Source organism: Polyodon spathula, chromosome 5 (assembly GCF_017654505.1).
Source record: "Polyodon spathula isolate WHYD16114869_AA chromosome 5, ASM1765450v1, whole genome shotgun sequence".
NCBI lineage: Eukaryota > Metazoa > Chordata > Actinopteri > Acipenseriformes > Polyodontidae > Polyodon > Polyodon spathula.
Genome location: NC_054538.1, coordinates 26,885,453 through 26,905,937, shown reverse-complemented (window position 1 = coordinate 26,905,937; position 20,485 = coordinate 26,885,453). Strand labels below are relative to the sequence as shown.

At 35.4% G+C, this 20,485-nt stretch overlaps 1 protein-coding gene across 1 annotated transcript; it reads left to right on the top strand.

Moving 5' to 3' along the window:
- The first annotated feature begins 8,238 nt into the window (after nt 1-8,238).
- Nucleotides 8,239-11,689, top strand: vsx1 (visual system homeobox 1 homolog, chx10-like). The gene is made up of 5 exons (XM_041249311.1): nt 8,239-8,623; nt 9,594-9,675; nt 10,147-10,270; nt 10,539-10,719; nt 11,445-11,689. Exons 1-5 carry the CDS (start codon nt 8,239-8,241, stop codon nt 11,687-11,689), a joined length of 1,017 nt encoding a protein of 338 aa, XP_041105245.1.
- The last annotated feature ends 8,796 nt before the right edge of the window (nt 11,690-20,485 follow it).

Here is a 20,485-nt window from a genome sequence, read left to right as displayed (position 1 = left end):
TGACAGGTCTTTTAGCAAATAACAGATTTTGATCCTGAAGACACTGCTGAGTTAAAATGACCTAGGACGTAAACGAGACACAGTATCATGTTTTATAATAACAATGCCTGTTTGCTATTACGTGCTTCTTTCAAAACTGCACACATGAGACCTAGATAGCAAATGGAAGAACATGGCCATCTGCTTTAATTAAATTTAATATAAAACATCATTATTAAAAGATAACTAACTACACAAATGAATTTAATTTAACAAGTCCGTTTTTCCGAACAAGAAGAAGTACAGTAAGCATGTATTTCTTAAGTAAGCTGAGAGCTGAATTCAAAACAATTGTCAATTGCTGGAGGAGACGTACTGAATACTTAATTACTGATGAGATACAAATGAGAAAGAAATTAAAAGCATTTTAGGTCCATGAAATAATTTTCAAAGAAAGAAATGCCGGGCTTAACAGCTTTTTACAATAGTTACAGTATGAAGACCCATTGACAGAGTTGTTGATCTCGTATACTGTAGCTCCAATATCTCCCACAAATATCCAGACGTTGAACTTGCGAGCTTTTTGTACTGACCCTGTAGTATTTGGCAAAGAAAAGCTACATGTAAACTACCAAAATAATGGGTCAAAAGATGAGACTTTTTTTACTCACGTAGTCAGAGAAATTGTGGGATCTGTATTGCAGAAGCTCTGGGAAAAAAAAAAAATGACTGAGCAAGGTTTTGAATCCACTTTGTAAGATGCAGGCAAGGCAAGACACCTTTAATGACAGCAGTTGTCAGCACAACGACAACCTCTTCTAAAGCCTTCATAAAGGGGGGACGGACACAGAGACAGGAGCTATGGGAGGAAGCATCTGTGGATCCTGAGCCTTTCTTTTTCAATAGTACTTCAACGAAGAGGAAGCTGCAAGGCTCAATTTTGAGTTTAAACAGTTTTTGTTTTCTATTTATAGGCCTAATAAACAGTTGTATTTTCCATTCCTTGATTTTGCTTTCCTATTACAGTTCTGGTAGCATTTTCAAACAGGTGTCTCTAAAAGGAGATTTTTCCAGGAGCCAGGAGATTTTACTCCGGGGTGTAATGTGCTCAGTGGTCCAGATAAGCTGCATACCTGCTGTTTTTATGCATTAAAAAATAAAAAAAATATGCACAAAATTTAAATTTGCGTACAAACAGCTTGTCTGCCTCCCGTAAAACTTCCACTAACAACTAACCATCGCCAGAGGCAACCGCTAAAAAAAGGTGTCTATAATATTAAACACACTGTTTTATAATTTATTAATGTATTTCCTTTTTTTTTTTTTTATTTATCTGTATGGCTTAATATTAAAGTTTTAACATGTTCACCGAGTTGAAGAATTTAATGTTAAAACATAAGTAATATAATTAATTTGCAGAGTCAGTGTGATACCTCGAAAAAAATATGAGCCGATAAAGAACCTTGTAGAACACACATTTGGTTGTACGGTCGTTCAAAGTTACCTTGCATTTAAAATGGAAAATACATTTTACTCTCTCAGTGTTAAAACTAGAGGATAAGTTACTCCCAGACCCAAAACCTTATCTGGAGCAATGACTGTGCTAACTGTTTAGTTACTTAAATGTAAGTAAAATGCTTGTGCCGCTGAAAGTTATACAACACAAAATATAACCTGTATGTATTAAACTAGGACAAGATCCTTAAGATTTTGCTGCAATGGCAGCATGTTAACACTCTTTGTTAATGTTGTAAGGGGAGGATAAACATTTTTAGAGAAATAATGCAATTTTAAAATAATACAAATTACATTTTCTGTAGGGTATAGATCATGTTCATTTATAAGTTATTTTGAAGTACATACTTCTGAATATTACTTGTTATAGTAGCTGGAAGTGCAATAATTAATTTCAATGAGGTTATATTAGTTGTCTTTGTTTACTATAGTTAAGGCTGGGATTTAGTCACGGTGGTCACGGATGTCGCAGATTCAATGATTTATGTTGGTGTCATAATTTTTGTAGAGAAATTTGAACTTTACCAACTCTACTTAAAATTCCACCTTAACCAAAGAAATAGCTGTTTAACTAATGATGTTGAACTAGCTTGGTTGCCTTACTTTGCAATGTAGCTGTTTAACTCAACTGATAGTGCTGTAAAAATTGAAACATACATGTAGAGCAACTCTACTGCACAATTTTGTCAACCTTTGTGAAGCAAAGTATCTCAGCATAGCTGAGAAAGACGTGTTTGATGCCACTCTACTGTTTAAAAAGTACTGAGTAGAAATGAAATGTGACAATGTTTACCAGTTCTGGAAAAACATGGAAACCAGATTCCCAACTCTTGACAGCACCAGTAAATAGTGTTGATGCAGAAATCATTTTCTGCATACAAAAATGTACTTTGGGATGACCGGCGTTCCATAAAGGCATCAAACTCAATCTACAACAAGTTGTACCAACATAATATGTAAATAAACAAACAAACAAAAATGAAAAATAACTGCAAACTGTACCACAGCAGAAGCATCAGATGTACAGTCTTTTTGAACATCAAACGTTATTTTTTAAAGGTATGTAAAACCTACAGTTTTTGCTTGCTGTCCTGTAGGATCCCCACCAAATGTTTTGTAAAAAGAAAATTCTTGTTTATAGCTGTGTACGCTGTGAAGCTTACCAATTTACAAGATTACAACTTGAACCTAATGTTGTGGAAACCATAATAAAAAAATAAATATTTTGATTTATTTTCCTTTTTTCCTACCTATAGTGAGACAAATTTTATTTTTATGAAGGTACATTGTATTTTTTTTTAATGATCCCTGTGACTTCACACACCATTTCCCCTTCTGTGATTTTTAGTACAAATGTCTGTGACAAAATCCCAGCCTTAACTATAGTCACTATTTTATTGAAAAAATAAAATAAAATAAAAAAATGCAATGCTGCTGGATAACTATTAAATATAGTAACCGTAGTAAATGCTGCTAAATATTATAACCGCATTACAGTACTTACAGTGAAGAACTGCATTATTATAATATACAACAATTTTTTACAACAAATTATTATTGTCAATTGCAGTACTGTATATCCTGATCCGATACCCTAAATAACTTTTTCATTAGAAATGTCCATACCAAGGATGGATGAGTAGCTCTCAAGATATGATTTATTTAATCACAGTTATTGAAAAAAAAAACTGAGTCTATTTAATATGTATGTTACACTCAGGATTCGGTCAATGACCAACAAAAATAACCGTTTTGCAATTTGAGCATTGACAAATTATCAACAAACGAAAGGCTATTTCGGGGTTTGAGCAAATTATTTTTCTCAAATCTCAAAATGGAAAATCACACACAAGCAAAGAACAAAACACAAAAGAAGAGACAACTTCTTCTGTTTTTGAGTAAAGCGATATAGTCAAGCTGACCTGACTATGAGTATAAAATGTACATAAGGTCAACATAGATTTGGTGGATAGCTATCAGAAGGTAATTACAGGTTCTGTGTCTAGGAATCACATTTTTATTTCAATATCAATGAAGGTGAGTCCAAACCTTTCAATAATATTTGGTATATCATGGGTTATAGTACTGTTGTTTTAACAGCTTTTATTATATAGTACTTCTATAAAAATTTGTGCAGCTGACATCAGATATAGTATATGACCCTACAATGTTAAAAAAAAAACAGGAGGTTGACTTTATTTATCTAAATGTGCTTCAGGTCACAAGATGCGTGTTGCTCTGAGTCGCCACTGCCAGAATGTAGAACATAATCCATGTGGTCCATCTATTAGCAAAGCAAACTACATGTGACAGGGGATAGTAGAAGAAATTAGAGCAAAAAGTGATTTGATGATGTTACGCTCTTTAAGGGATTAAAAATCTTAGCGGCAGAGAATCGCCTGAAAATCTTCTCTAGAAAATAATGAGCAGAGAAACATTTACTGATTAGTTTAATCCAGGATAATCCTATCTGATGAGCATGTTTCAAGATATCCTCTAACTGATTTCTAGTCTAAAAGGCTGAACGAGAACAGCATTGAAGGCCAAGGTCACAATTGTTAATTTTAATCGTCACAAATATGCTACCAAATGCATTTGGAATTTTGTTACACCTTGTTTTTTGTTGACTTTCTTCAAAGTTATCTGACTCAATCCGAATGACTTCACCATATGCATATTAAAGGCTTCATCATCTCCTAATGCCTTGTGAGTCTTAACGTAAACTGCTGAAATTAAGCTGATTCTGTGGCCACGTCAAAAATTAGGGTTTTATCCAAGAGCATCTGATCTAACAAGAAATTTGGTTGCAGCTGGAGGTCGGGTTATGAACTCTAATTACAACAGGAGATTTTCTCAATGTTAGCTTTCTAAGTGAAAGTCTGCTTTGCACAGGATATATATTAAATTTATGAACAACAAAGATAAGAATGCATTTTCATAGTGTTTACAACACACAACTTTTTTGCATTTATCACATCCGTCAAATTTATAAATAAATAACTCATAACAAAAATAGGAAACAAATACAAAATATGCACAGGGCCGGGGACCCCGTTCTAAAACAAACAAACAATGCAGTTGAAATCATAAACAATAAAACACAACACATTTAAACCAGCAGGGTTTTGCCCTGCCACCTGTCATATATGCAGTAAGGGCAAATACCTTTATTCTAACTTGGGGGTAGATCTAAATTGTGCGACTCACTTCTCTTCTGTTAATTTAATGCTAAAGTTGTTTTTGTGCGGTTCCCAAACCTTCTTTATTTCACTGAAAGTTGGTCTGATTCATGGAATTGGTAAATTCTTTTCCCACACAAAAGGTAAGGCAAATGCCTCTCCTCCCATTTTGCGGTGCTTACAGATGTAAGATTTAAATGGCTGGATTTAAAAGTAGATATTTGCTATCTATCAATCTATCTATCTATCTAGCTATCTATCTCGCAGGAAGAGGTAAATGATTATTACATACTGTTGTTACTTCCTATATAAGAACACTAATATTAAATAAGGAAGACGCAGACACTGCAGTATTCAACTAATGTGCTTTAATCAGCTTACGGCTCAAATCCAATACAAGTAGTAATTGGGGTCAGCAGATTCAATAAACATAATTATCGCGTAACTCGTCAAGAGGTTCTACTCTTCAGATTTGTCACTATTTAATATATAACAATCTCCTCCCTACAGTTACTCCCCTTTTAAATTGTCCATGTTTGTTCATAAAACTATATATACATTTAAACAGTTGGCCTGTTATTTACAGATCAAATCTCTTAGGTGGGTTACGTTTTCTCTCAAGATTATGTATCTCTGAAACTGATAAGCTTCTTGGAGCTTCAAGAAAATGACTTCCTTGTGATGGTGCCTCTTCATCACAATGGTTCTCAGCATGGATGGTACAGGTGAGGTTGTGTTCTGAGATTGGTGAGGGAACATCAACAGTCCAGAAAATCCTCTTCCAGTACAGCAGTAGATGTCAATAGCTGATTGATACTGCCGTGCCACAACACATCTGGAGCAACTTCCACCATGTAGCAAGTTTCTGCTGCAATGAACCTTTCTCACCAGACATAGTGCGAAGTACATGATTTAGTGTTTGGACATATCTCTCAGCCAATCCATTTGTGGACAGGTGATATGGACCGGAGGTTGTGTGATAAATTCATTTTTTCTTCAAGAATGTTTAAAACTCTTCTGCAGTAAACTGTGGTTACATTATCACTGTCCCACTGCCCAGGAACTACAATTTTGGTAAACAAACTTCTAAGGACATCTATGGTCCATATAGTAGTAGTAAGACTCAGGCCACTTAGAGTATGCGTCAACCATTACCAGATACATCATCCCCATGAATGGTCCAGAAAAGTCAATATGAACACCCTGCCAAGGCGATGCTGGCCATTCCCAAGGGTGAAGACTAAATAATTAAACCCTTAAATGCCACTCCTTTGTGACCTAACATAAACTGGAACCATGACTAACAAACCATAAATATCCCTGCAATTCAAATTACAATTATCCTAAATGAAAGTTATTATTTTGTTAATCCCGGGAACAGCTTGTAAAGGGAGATTGGGGTCCTTCTTTAATAATCTAAAGTTAATGCGCGCTCCCCTTGTGATTATCTTTGTCAGAAGGCCCTTGCTTAATCTACATGTTTAGCAGAAAGAATCCTAATCAAAAAGAGATTCTCACAGAAGCACTTGGTGTAAGCTATCTGTAGATCATTGGCGTAAACAGATGAGGCTGGCTATAGCTGTCCAGGTGCAAATGTTGGTCTGCAAAAACTTGTACTGATTTAAAATGATCCAGTCTTTGCGCGTGCGCGCACACACACACACACACACACACACACACACACACACACACACACACACACACACACACACACGTTTGTTTGTGGTTGCATTAAAAATATTAACTAAAAAGAAAACATTTTATGTAAATACATTTGTCTGGAACTTATTTAAGAATGTGCAAAGTGCAACTCACAGACCCCATATATGTTACTATCATGAATTTAACTTTTATTTTAAATGCTATTGTCCTTACTTGAGAACAAGCTACTTTGTAATTTTTTTGGAGCATTTTTTGTTTTTAGTTATGATAACTTACACTAATTACGTTAACCATAAAAGTGAAGTTCAGATGTATTGTGTCAAATTATATAAATACAGCTTGCTTTTTAATTTTTTTCAAAGAAAAATGTATTTGGTACATATTGGGTTAATAAATTGATTTTTCTGACTGCATTATGATGAATGTAGAATGGAATTTAAGATACACTTCACTTGAAACTACTTAGTGTGTAGACTTTATATATATATATATATATATAGATATTATATCTATATATATATATTAATATATATATATATATATATATAAATAACACCTGTAAACAAAGATAAGACCTACCTTATGAAAAATGTATAGACCAGTTATATATTGGCCTATAAGTAGACTGTGGACTGAGTGATTGGTAAGAAAAACTATTCATTTGATTAACAGAAGGTGTTCTCAAAAATGTTGTTTAGGTGACCTATTTATAAACAATTATAATAGGAACCCCCAACTTAAAATGAATGGAAAAGGGACGTTGCAAACAAAAAAGAAAAAGTGTACAGCAATGAAATTAACATGTTTGCACAGTTAATGTACTGTATACTGTCTGTGGGTTTTAGGCCTTTCTCTCTCACACCAACAATGAAACATCACGTACATAGATTACATACAGGTGTTGCTTTATGAAAGACTGGAGTTTCAAGAATTTTCTGGGGATCCCTTGGGCAAGTTTGACTACAGTTTAAATATCTGAAATATTCTGCTACGCCTGTGATTTACCGTTTAGCTTGTGCTGGTTAATCTGCGTTTGCGTGTCAAAATGTATGTCACCAGAAAATGAGTTTTAAAAAGTGATTTATTAAATCCTTAACACATGCCCTGATTAATTTAATGACCCAACAACTTTAATGTTTAGTGAGTGTAGTTTCATTGTACACTAAACTTTAGTGACCAAAGAATATTTACATCACACTGTCTGACTGGTTAGTTTGTGTATGATTTTGCGTTAATAATGTAATTAATTTTTTAAAATTAATTTGCACACTGCAAAAAGTGGAAGTATATATTTTACAGAGCATCCCCAATCTTAAATTAAGCTACACGTTCATTGAAAAAATGTACCCAGGTTTGTATTTGTCTGTGTATTGTTTTTAAAAGAGAGTCTGAACTCATAGTCTATAAATAAAAAAAAATAAATATAATTGATTTTACATTATTTTTTGCGCCTTAGCAATGTAGGTTCAATGTACCACTTGATGTTATTCATACTTACATTAAAATGTGCAGTAAATATTTAATGTGCAGAGTTATACCCATATTTTAACCCATAAACCAAGTATAAACTCTCGGAGGTTTTATGGTAATATGCCTCAAACAGATGTAGAGGTAAATGAAATCTGACATCAAGAGAAAAAAGACATGACCAATTGAGAAAAAAAAATCCTTATCAGATTTAAAGTAAAAATTGGCAATTAATCCTTTTGGATTGAAAAAGGAGAAACGCCTACTTAACAGTGACAGGTCCCCTTTGAGCTGATTGGACCTGGGACGTGTACTTGTAGATTGGGAACAGGATAAATTGTTCTCCCATTACTCGCTTTACTTCCATCGTTCTGATCTTCAGGTCAAGAAAGTGAAAGTTAAGAGATAATTGAAAGTTAAGAGATAGTTGAGAGCCATGACTGGAAGAGAGGCCTCTGATGGAAATCCAAAGGGAAAAACCTTAGCCCCCAGTATTGGAAACGAGAAATCCGTGAGACTGAACGGATCTGGTTTTAAATCTAAAGGCTTCGCCATCACAGATCTCCTTGGTTTGGAGACGGAGTTGCAGCCCTCTGCTGATCCTGGAGTCGGTTCCAATGGAGAGGGTCACGGTGCCAGGATGGGGGGATTTGCGTTTTCAGGGGGGTCCTTGCCCCTCGGTCTGGGGTTCTTGTGCAGTTTGGCAGCTCAGCAACCCTCAGGAGCACCCTGCTTCCTTCCGCGTCACATCCCTCTTCTTCAGACCCGGACAGAAAGCCAGTTTATGCAGAATGTGGAGCAACACAAGGAAAACTACTCTGGTACTTTGTTTTAATGGTGTTGATGTATTATTATTATTATTATTATTATTATTATTATTATTATTATTATTATTATTATTATTATGAGTTTTAGGTTGTGGGACGTTAAAATAAGTAACATGAATTATTTAACGTTGTACTTGCTTAACAAAACAGAAGCCTAAACAGAATGGGTACATTTACCTACATCGCTATGTTTCAAAATAAAAGATCGAGAAGAGTGTTTTATTTCAGAAATCTATAGTAAATCATTTTCGTTTTATATTGCTAAATAGTGGCAGGTAATTTAAAACGGAAGTTGAAAACTACCAGTATTTGTAAGACTTTTAAATGAAACGCACACTTTGGCGCATTTTCGTGGGAGCTGTCCATTGAGGGCTATGCATTTCATTAGTGCTGAAACAAAACGTGTTCCTTTCGTATCATTACCACTCCAAAGTGACCTGACACCATTTGTACAGTTACAATCTCATTGTATAGTTATTTTAATAGTACAGTTGTAATAAGAATCCATACATAATTGATAGTATTTTTCTTTTTTTCAGAATAGTTCTGTACCATAAACATAGCGCAATAGTAGCTTAGTTTTGCAAACTATCAGCAACAATTAATCGTATTCAAAGAGTACAGGCTTTAAAACATCATATTTAATATACCTAGAATTATATTCCATGTGCATTTATTGTAACGATACATTTCTTGAAAGCATCTTGAAACGCGGTATGTAATCCATATAGCCTTTATGGAATACATTTATGTGGGAATTTAGAAATAAAAATACCATAAGGAACCGTGCACATGTAAATTAACTTTGATTTTTGTTAACAACTTGCATGTGCCACGTTGACAACATTGAAGTGATCTGTTTAATGGCATATTCTGTTATAAACCACATATCAATAGTTATCTTAATACCGGTACTGTAATATTAAAAGACAGCATTTAAAATGTACTTCTTGTAATCCTTTAGACGATGACAGTTTTTCCGGAGACCGCAACGACCTCAAAAACTCAGCAAACTCTCAGAATAAGCGGAAAAAGAGGCGACACAGGTGTATTTCAGTTTTTTTTTCTTCAAATATTTCTGGTATTTTCTTATACGTTTTTAATGTGATAATTTACCAGCTAGTTTTAAAAAAAAAAACAGGTTACTATAGAATAACTAAATAAAACACAAATATTATGCATGACACTTGACCTGCCATTATGCTTATTTTTAGTTTCCCCATCATTTGGAATATCAAGACCTCTCGTGTGCTATATTACATGTGCATAGTTAATTAGCAACACACACACTTGGCTTTTTTTTTTCTTAATTAAAATATTAAGGCACAGATGTGTACATTCGTTGAAAATACTATGAATGAGTAGCCTACACAAGCTCACAGATAAAATGTTTATGCTAAGCTGTGCTGTAAAATTAAATGTTTAAGAATTAGCCTATATAAAACTATTTTTTGTATGTTTATTTTACATAATTTTAGACTATACTGTTTTCTCAACGTGTTCCCTCTGATTTCCAGGACAGTATTTACTGCTCTTCAGCTGGAAGAGTTGGAGAAGGCGTTTCACGAAGCTCACTACCCAGATGTCTATGCAAGAGAAATGTTGGCTATGAAAACGGAATTGCCTGAAGACAGAATACAGGTAACAACAACAGGAGTCGTGGAATTAAACTTAAACGTGCTCTTGAGTTTGGCAAACATTGCAGACGATTACAGCGTAGGACTGGTCAAATACATTTATTATTTGGGGTTACTTGTTTTTATTCCTGCACTAGTTATAAGCTCGGATCAATTTGCAAGTTTGAAAAAAAAAAAAAAAAAAAAAAAAAAAACTTAGCTTTTAGCTTTTGTCATTTGCAATTGTTTGAGCCATGCTTGAAATGTTTCTGTTATGGTGATTTCTATTCTAGGTGTGGTTTCAAAACCGGAGAGCAAAGTGGAGGAAGCGTGAGAAATGTTGGGGTAGAAGCAGCGTGATGGCTGAATACGGGTTATATGGAGCAATGGTGCGGCATTCCATACCGCTTCCAGAATCAATTATCAACTCAGCTAAAACTGGAATGATGGGATCTTGCGCCCCCTGGCTGCTAGGTGAGAGAATACTAATGTTATTGTTTTAAAATGTTGCCGTAATACACTGCGTCATACAGAGTGCAGTGATTACACCGTGTAACATTTTTTTTTTTGTTCCTGGGTAGTAAGTGTTATTTCCTAATTGCTTATGCCTCAAAAGTATAGAAAATGGCTATTATTCCCCACAAATTTTGCTTTTGTGACCAGGACAGTGATATTTCAAAATATCACTATTATCAATGGGAAAACGGGCAAATGTGTGTCTTTTCGTTTACATAAAGTCAGAAAAAAACAACATATGAATACAAATTAACATATATTTATACTAAAGTAATACAAACATGACTACAAAAGATTTAGAAGTGAGTAGTTGTTCGAGATTTACGATTATACTGTAAATACATTGATAATAGTGATATTTTGAAATATCAGTGTCCTGGTCACAAAAGCAAAGTTTGTGGGGAATAATAGCCATTTTCTATACTTTTGAGGCATAAGTAATTAGGAAATAACACTTACTACCCAGGAACAAAAATTGTGTTACATAGTGTTATTCAAATTATTATATTAGATCATTTAGCTTAATATTGCCTAAGCAATGTATGCAAATTCTACACAACAACAGCAGCAACAACAACAACAACAACAACAACAACAACAAATTTGCCTAATTTAGAGTTTACTGGTAGCCAATACAACAAGTACATTTGTGACATAAAATCTTCTTACCTTTTTTTTATTAGGTATGCACAAAAAGTCTTTAGATCCAGCAAAGAAGCCCAGCAAAATAACAGAATCAAGTCATTCCGAATCTGTTTTAGAAGAAAAAGTGAAAGACAGCAACATCGAGTGGGCAAATAATGCAACTACAATGGAAGAGCCCGGGGATATGGCGATTGACCTTTCCAGCACTGCAAAACAGGACAACAAAAGCACTTTGAAACCATCTAACATAAAGTCACAAGGTGAATCAGACAGCGAAAGCTAAATGCATATAGATTATGCAGTTGTAACGGACACTGACTGTGAGTAACATTATGATGTGAAAAAAAGAGCACAAATCTTAATAATAAAAGTAAATACAGCATGACAGTAAGTAGTCAGCATCTTACAAGAAGTGCTTCGAGTTCTGTTCTAAAAAAGATACATTTTATAATGTTATGCGTGTTAACTTAAAATGTCAGTGATATAAGTTTTTTTTTTTTTTTAGATCCATTTGTATTTAAACAGTATTTGGGAAAAATAAACTTCTTTTTATTACAGAATATCAAGAAATGTATAACTTCAACGTCAACATACAATGTTACATTTAAACTATGCCTCTTGAACGTTTTTCACTTGATGTATATAATGTAGTTCCTGTAACCCTTTAGCTTTCTTTATATGCAGGTTTATAAGAAAAACGCCTAGTAATATTTTTTTTTACTAGGCTAGAATGAATAGAACATAAAGATTACAAAAACTCCAAGACTTCTATATATATATTATTATGCAATGGGTTTGTATACCTTTGAACACACCTTATGCACACTAGTGGATTTTTTTTTTTTTATAAAAACAAAGCCACATTTTTGGAATCAAAGTAGAAAAAAATGTAAACTATATAGGCCATACCTGTTGGCATATTTGTATTTCTACCTGAAGCACTTTAGCTACATGGATGTTGAATGTTTTACTGGGTAATTTTATTTATGACAAAACCTTTGTATCACTATGCATTAAAAATATTAATAATAATAATAATAATAAAAAAATGTGTAAATGTATTTTGTCTAGAACTTTATTAAGAATGTCCAAAAGTGTAGTTCACAGCCCTCATGCATGTTAGTATCATGCATTTAAACACTTGTCATATCCAAACATATATTTATTTTGCAGTGCAGGTACCTCTTTTGTTTTAAGTGTCATTGTCCTCACTTGAGGACAAGATACTTTATATTTTTTTGGAGCATTTTAAAATGTACTCTAATTGTGTTAACCACAAAAGTGAAGCCCAGAGTAATGTATCAAATTACACAAACACAGCTTGCTCTCTGATTTTTTTTCAAAGAAAACAGTTGGTACAAAACGGGTTAAGAAATACATTTTTCATGACTGCTTTCTGATGAACATAGAATGGAATTTAAGACACACTTCACTTGAAGCTGCTTGGACACTTATCTAAGTGACATTATATTCTGTAAAACACTTGGTCCAGTGAAACCACTCTTCTGAATCGTATGGCAAATATATATATAAATGGCAAAATAAAAGGGACTTGGAAGAATGCATCATTTTGGACCATCTGCAGCATGCAAATTAATAATTGCAGCAACACATCAGTAATGAGAATTAGAGTAATTCAGTTTCAGTGTGGACCACGATTTCTTTTGTCTCAGGATCCTGAAAAAAGAGAACATGTTTTGTAAGTTAAGAACTAGAAGCTTCCTAAACAAACTGGGATAGAATACAAAATACAAAGTGACGAGAGGCTTGAAATTCTCATTACAGATGTGTTTTTTTTTTTAAGTCATATAAATTCACTTTTATCTTTTTTTCTGTTTTTGTCTGGGATTTCACTTTATATGAAAACCTAATCTATGGGGTTATTTATAGCCTATATCTTTATACAGATCACTGGGATAACTCTTATTACTTTAAGTGTGCTGTCTTGTGTACTGAATTTGGAAAAAGTCAAAAACAATAAGATTTGCTAAAGACAAAACATTAAAAAAAAAACCTTTATAAATCTGATTAAAACTCTTTAAAAAGCTTTTTTTTAAGTTATTCTATTTTAGATATCTGAATAAGAACAGTCATTTAAAGTTGGATGTTTTATGCCAATAGAAGAACTAAATGCATTACTTATAAAATACATAAAGGCAGTGGCACTGGAACAATTTTTAAAGTAGGGGGTGTTAAAAACCATAGTACAAAACTATAACCCCTGTATATGATGCACCCCCAGCACCCCTATTTCCAGCGCCCTTCCTTTATCTCTTCATATGTATCTACTTCTTTAATGCAACTTCAGCTGTTCATATTTTAAAAACTCCTCTTGTATATAATGGGTAGTATTCAGCTTTGCAAAATAAGTGCATCTATTGATTTAAATACTTTCACAATTGGTATAAAGTACTGTAACATTTAAGCCCTTTTCACACTGGCCTTGCTGACCTGGTTTCTGGCTACTTGGGTCACAACCCTGCATAGCGTGAAACCACGTACCTGGGTCGGGGCAAGACAGAATGCATGATGGGCGTTTATAGGCGGACGAAGTAACAAACAGCCAGGCCTGCGTGAAGGTTTCACTTCCGCAAGGAATGTTTCTGTTTATTCTGTTTAGCCATATTTCTGTTGCTTGAGACACACCATGAGCCAGATTGCAGCAGGGATGAAGAAACATTTGCTCTAATCAACATTTGGGCCGACGGTTCAATCAAGAGAAGCTTGGATGGAAGTGGATGTAAAAAGATGCTTCCGGGGCATTGCGTACCCTCATTCACTTGCTTCTGTCACCCAGATCGACCCTGCATCTCCAAAAATCAGTGTGAAATCACGTAGCCGACCAGGACGCCCTGCGTCTCCAAAAATCAGTGTGAAATCACGTAGCCGACCAAGATGACACTGCCAGTGTGAAAGGGGATTAAGAGTTTTTTTTTTTTTTTTTTTTGCTTTTGCAGTTCTAAAGCAGAAATCATCTTTTTAATTGATAGTATGCAACCCACTCGATTCCTAAAAGCTCTCTGCTGAACTCGTCTGGAAAACCACGGTATACCATGTACTTGGGGCATTTTCCATCAAAGCCACTGTACAGCAGCATCTGCATCCTCTGTTCACTGTTCCAGAATTGCTTTTTTTCACTGAGAAACAGAATTTGCAACAAAAAAGGGAAGTCACTTGCTAAATAGTTACTACAGTAATTCTTAATAATGAAACAACTACCTAAATGTGATTTCCTAGTGGGCATTTTGATACCAGAGTTACACATCTCATCACAGGCATTTGCAATAATAACAAGACATGAGGGAGAAAAGATTGATGTTGTATCCTTGGTTATTATCATATATCATTTGACATCCACTCACAACTATATCAAATACAGTTGTACATATTTATGGCAGCACCACTGTCAAGTACACATATACTATTCATCCACTAGATTGGGCATAATTGTTGACTAAAATATAATGCAATAAACTTACCGTATTAAACACTGCTGTTGATATTTCAATGATTATGTTTACTTCCATTCTCTGTTTATGATGTTTACAATTGTTGGCTCTATGTTACACAAGGTAACTCAATGGTTTAAAGTCAGTTTTCACCTCTGGTGGAATGAGTCCAAATCCTGCTAGGTGGCATGTAAAATTGGTTGTAGGTCACCAAAAGTGGAATAGGTATGATATTGAACCAAATAGACCCCAAACCCTGCTTTGAAGAACAACAAAATACTCCACAATTAAACAGAAAAAAGACCAACTAAACAAATTAACATAATATGCCAAAGTGATTGGCTGCCTAACTGTGTTGAAATGCACCAATAGTTCATTCACTTCATTGTGGCACTTGTGATCAGATAATATAATAGCTACTTTTTCAATAGCAGAAATAATAATTATTTATAATAACGCTGTCTAGATTGTCCAAATATCTGCCTTGATTATATATCATTGAGTTACCCTTCAGATGTATTATTCTTTTTTTAATACAAGAAGCTGCTTGGGTAAATCTTCAAAAGTTACTTTGGAACTAGCAGCTTAACTCAAGTGTGTCAAGGTTCAAGACAGTTAACATGGCAAGTTTCGTTATACGATTGAGAACATACCTTACAATCTTTTTTCTTAAGTGTAATTCAGCATAGTTATGATATTTTGTGTTCGTGCTAACCTTTTTACTGATCATTTGCACCTAATAAATGCAAGTTCCTGAGCCACTGCAACTACTTTAAGCAAACACTCCTCTATATAATGCTCCAATTGACACTTGTATAGTGTCAGTTGGAACATTACTATAAAGCTCAACAGAGCTGGGATAATCCAGTGTCACAACACATAAAGAAACCCAGAAATCGTTTCATGTTTCAAAATTCAGTTTCTCATCTCATTTGTGAAACCTCATTGAGACTTGCAAGATTGTTACAGCTAGGGCTCTTACTTGCTCTTCCCTTGGTTCAAGCAAGGATGGTGACTTGAAGGACAATGACTCCAAGATGGTCTTCACTGTCAGCAAAGCTGTATACAGCTGGACGTATAGATAAAGCCTTTCTTCAGATAATAAGCTAGATGTGGCCTCGCCCTCATGTCTACCATTTCAAGAGCAACAGTAATTTCTGGCTTGAACAGAGTTGAGTTATTCCAGGCTGGGGCCAACAAACTAAAATCCCGTCTAGTGTCAAAACTCTATAATACTAGGCTGCAGCAAGAAAAATAAAATATACTGAGGCAGAATTATCGGAAGATGATCTCAGAATTAGAAAATTGATCAGTGCCAATTAGCATTGCTAACATGAAATGGAATAATTCCACATTTACTCCAGCTGTCTACTTAACAATAATAGGTTATCTTTTCCAATTCAATCCAATTATTTGATCCTATTGAGATGGGCACCCAAGGTTAAGTGCAGTTTTTTGCTTGTTTTATTCAATTTTGTTTCTCTATCTTTTTCTATTTGCTGTTTTCCTTATGTCTACAAAATATTATTTTGTGACTGTCCTCAATTAAAACAATTTAAGCCCTTAGTTGTAAACAACAAATTGTACGTGATTGTGTCTGACCAGTCCTATACCCTCATTTGTAGCTGCATACTGTACAGCACAATAACTTTTCTTTCTGCACTGCTTTTACAGAACATTCTATGTATGTTCACACCAGTCTGTTCACAATCAACATGCCTCAATTTTTCTTGCTGCAGCCTAATATTATAGAGTTTTGACACTAGACGGGATTTTAGTTTGTTGGCCCCAGCCTGGATAACTCAACTCTTTTCAAGCCAGAAATGACTGTTGCTCTTGAAATGGTAGACATGAGGGCGAGGCCACATCTAGCTTATTATCTGAAGAAAGGCTTTATCTATACGTCCAGCTGCATACAGCTTTGCTGACAGTGAAGATCATCTTGGAGTCATTGTCCTTCAAGTCACCATCCTTGCTTGAACCAAGGGAAAAGCAAGTAAGAGCCCTAGCTGTAACAATCTTGCAAGCCTCATTTCACAAATGAGATGAGAAACTGAATTTTGAAACATGAAACGATTTCTGGGTTTCTTTATGTGTTGTGACACTGGATTATCCCAGCTCTGTTGAGCTTTATAGTAATGCTCCAACTGACACTATACAAGTGTCAGTTGGAGCATTTTATATAGGAATGTTTGCTTAAAGTATTCTCAGTGGCTCAGGCACTTGCATTTCTTAGGTGCAAATGATCAGTAAAAGGTCAGCACGAATACAAAATCATGTCATTTTAGTTGAAGCTGTTAAAATGTAAACCCTCCAATTTTGCAGAATTACACTTAAGAAAAAAGATCATAAGGTACTGTATGTTTGCAATCGTATAACAAAACTTGCCATTTTAACTGTCTTGAATCTTGGGTTAAGTTACTAGTTCCAAAGTAACTTTTTGAGATTTACCCAAGGAGCCTCTTGTATTAAAAAAAGAATAATACATCTGAATGTAACTCAATGACATATAATCAAGAAAGCCTTCTAATAAGCTCTTAACTAATGAAAATGAAACCTTCACAATAGGGTCTGCAAAACTCTTTACTAGTGACCAACAATCTCATAAAATGCCCTTTATTGAAAACAAAGTCCAACTCTGGGATAAAATGTTATCCATACATGGTCCACCTTGGTCCTAGCGCCCGTCTACGCCATTTCAGTGACATTCAATTGTTTAATACGCATGCTCTGATTATAAAAACAAGTTGGCAGACGTGGAGCAGATAATTATTTTTACAATTACTGGACAAATATGATGATGTCTATCTATCTCTCTATCTCTCTATATCTATATACATATATATATATATACATATATATACAGTGCCTATAGAAAGTCTACACCCCCTTGAACTTTTTTCACATTTTGTTGTGTCAGTGCCTCAGAGTTTCATGCATTTAAATGAGGATTTTTTCCCACTTATCTACACATCATACTCCACACTGTTAAGGGGAAAAAAGTTTTTATTGAGAAAAAAAATTATATATTAAAAATACAAAATTGACATCATAGTTGGATAAGTCTCCACCTCGCTTAGTTAATACTTGGTGGAAGCACCTTTGGCAGCAATTACAGCCGTGAGTCTGTTGGGATAGGTCTCTACTAAATTTGCACACCTAAATTTGGCAATATTTGACCATTCTTCTTTACAAAACAGTTCAAGCTCTGTCAAGTTCCTTGGGGAGCGTTGATGGACAGCAATCTTCAAGTCATGCCACAAATTTTCGATTGGATTTAGGTCGGGGCTCTGACTGGGCCACTCAAGGACATTTACCTTTTTGTTCCTTAGCCACTCCAGTGCAGCTTTGGCTGTGTTCTTTGGGTCGTTGTTATGCTGAAAGGTGAACTTCCATCCCAGTTTCAGCTTTCTTGCAGAGGGCGGCAGGTTTTCCTCAAGGACTTCTCTGTACTTTGCTCCATTCATTTTCCCTTCTATTCTGACAAGATCCCCAGTCCCTGCCAATGAGAAACATCCCCATGACATGATACTGCCACCACCATGCTTCACAGTAGGGATGGTGTTCTTTAGGTGATGTGCTGTGTTGGGTTTGCTCCAAGCATAACACATTGCATTTAGGACAAAAAGTTCAATTTTAGTTTCGTCAACCACAAAACTTTTTGCCACATGGCTACAGAATGTCCTGAGTGTTTTTTTGATTACTTCAAATGGGATTCAAGGTGGGCTTTCTTGAATAATGGCTTCCTTCTTGCCACCCAACCATACAGGCCAGGTTTGTGGAGTGCTTGGAATATTGTTGTCACATGCACACTTTGACCAGTCTTGGCCATAAAAGCCTCTTGCAAAGTTGCCATTGGCCTCTTTGATCAGTCTCCTTCTTGCTCGGTCATCCAGTTTGGAGGGACGGCCTGATCTAGGCAGGGTCTTGGTGGTGCCATACACCTTCCACTTCTTAATAATCATCTTGACCGTGCTGCAAGGGATAGTCAAGGCCTTTTATCTTTCTTTATACCCATCCCCTGATCTTTGCCTTTCAACAACTTTGTCCTGGAGTTTTTTTGAAAGCGTCTTGATGCTCATGGTTGAGTCTTTCCTTTGAAATGCACTACCCAGCAGAGGGAACCTACAGGAACTGTCGAATTTATCCTGAAATCAGGTGAAACACTACAATTTAATCCAGGTGGAGGCCATTTAACTTGGTGTGTGATTTTGAAGGTGATTGGTTACACCTGAGCTAATTTAGGATTGCTATTACAAGGGGGGTGGAGACTTATCCAACCAAGCTATTTCAGTTTTTATTTTTAAATAATTTTCTACAAATTTCCAGAATATTTTTTTCACCTGGAAGTTGTAGGGTAGGCTTTGTAAATAAATGAAAAAAAAAACAACTAACACAACCAAATGTGAAAAAAGTCAAGGGGATATAGACTTTCTATAAGCACTGTATATATGTATGTATGTATATACAGTGCCTTGCAAAAGTATTCAGACCCCTGACCAATTCTCTCATATTACTGGATTACAAATGGTACACTGAAATTTCATTCTGTTTGATATTTTATTTTTAAACACTGAAACTCAGAATCAATTATTGTAAGGTGACATTGGTTTTATGTTGGGAAATATTTTTAAGAAAAATAAAAAACTGAAATATCTTGCTTGCATATGTTTCAACCCCTGTGCTGTGGGAGCTCCCAGTTTGCACCGATGAAAGAAATTGCCCTAACGAGGACACAATTACCTTACCATTGGCCTCCACCTGTGAACCATTAAAGTTGCTGTCACATTTTCTGGATAAAAACCCCACTGTTGAAGGATCATTGGTAAGGCTGTGAATCTGAAGACCAAAGAGCATTCTACAGAAGTTAGAGATAAAGTAATACAAATGCATAGATTAGGGAAAGGGTACAAAATAATATCCAAGTGTTTGGATATCCCAGTGAGCACTGCAAAATTTTTGGATCAATAATCAGGAAGTGGAAGCTGCATCACACCACCCAGGCACTGCCAAGAAAAGGCCATCCCTCAAAACTCAGCGCTCAAACAAGAAGGAGACTTGTGAGAGAAGCCACAGAGAGGCCAACACTCACTTTGAAGGAGCTACAGAGTTCAGTGGCTGGGAGTGGTGTAACCGTGCTCCAGTCAACCATATCAAGAGCTCTGCATAACACTGGCCTGTATGGGAGGGTTGCAAGAAAGAAGCCGTTACCCAAAAAGTACCATCTGAAAGCACATCTGGAGTTTGCCAGAAAGCATGAGAGTGACCCAGCTGCGATGTGGGAAAAGGTTTTGTTGTCAGATGAGACCCAGATAGAGGTTTTTGGTCAAAGCTTAAAGTGCAATGTGTGTAACTGGAGCTGTGTAGCTGTGGTGGTGGCAGCATCATGCGTGCACTGAGTATGTGGAACAGGGTTAAGGTTCATTTATTTGTTTAAGGGTTTAATTCGGTATAATATATTAGCTAGACTAGCGAGCGATTAAAAATAAAGTATGGAAAATCATCTAGCGAGTATATTTCTTGCGAATAACCTGAAAACGCAGAAATAGATGCAAATTAGGCTATGACATCACGAAACGTCAAGGGGATTCCTTTGACTCGCAGTAGAATTTGCAGCGGATGGAAACCAT

Coding starts and splice junctions, on each gene's coding strand:
- vsx1 (XM_041249311.1), top strand. CDS start 8,239: ATGACTGGAAGAGAGGCCTCTGATGGAAATCCAAAGGGAAAAACCTTA. Junction 8,624..9,593: donor ACACAAGGAAAACTACTCTG/GTACTTTGTTTT, acceptor GTAATCCTTTAG/ACGATGACAGTTTTTCCGGA. Junction 10,720..11,444: donor TTGCGCCCCCTGGCTGCTAG/GTGAGAGAATAC, acceptor TTTTTTTATTAG/GTATGCACAAAAAGTCTTTA.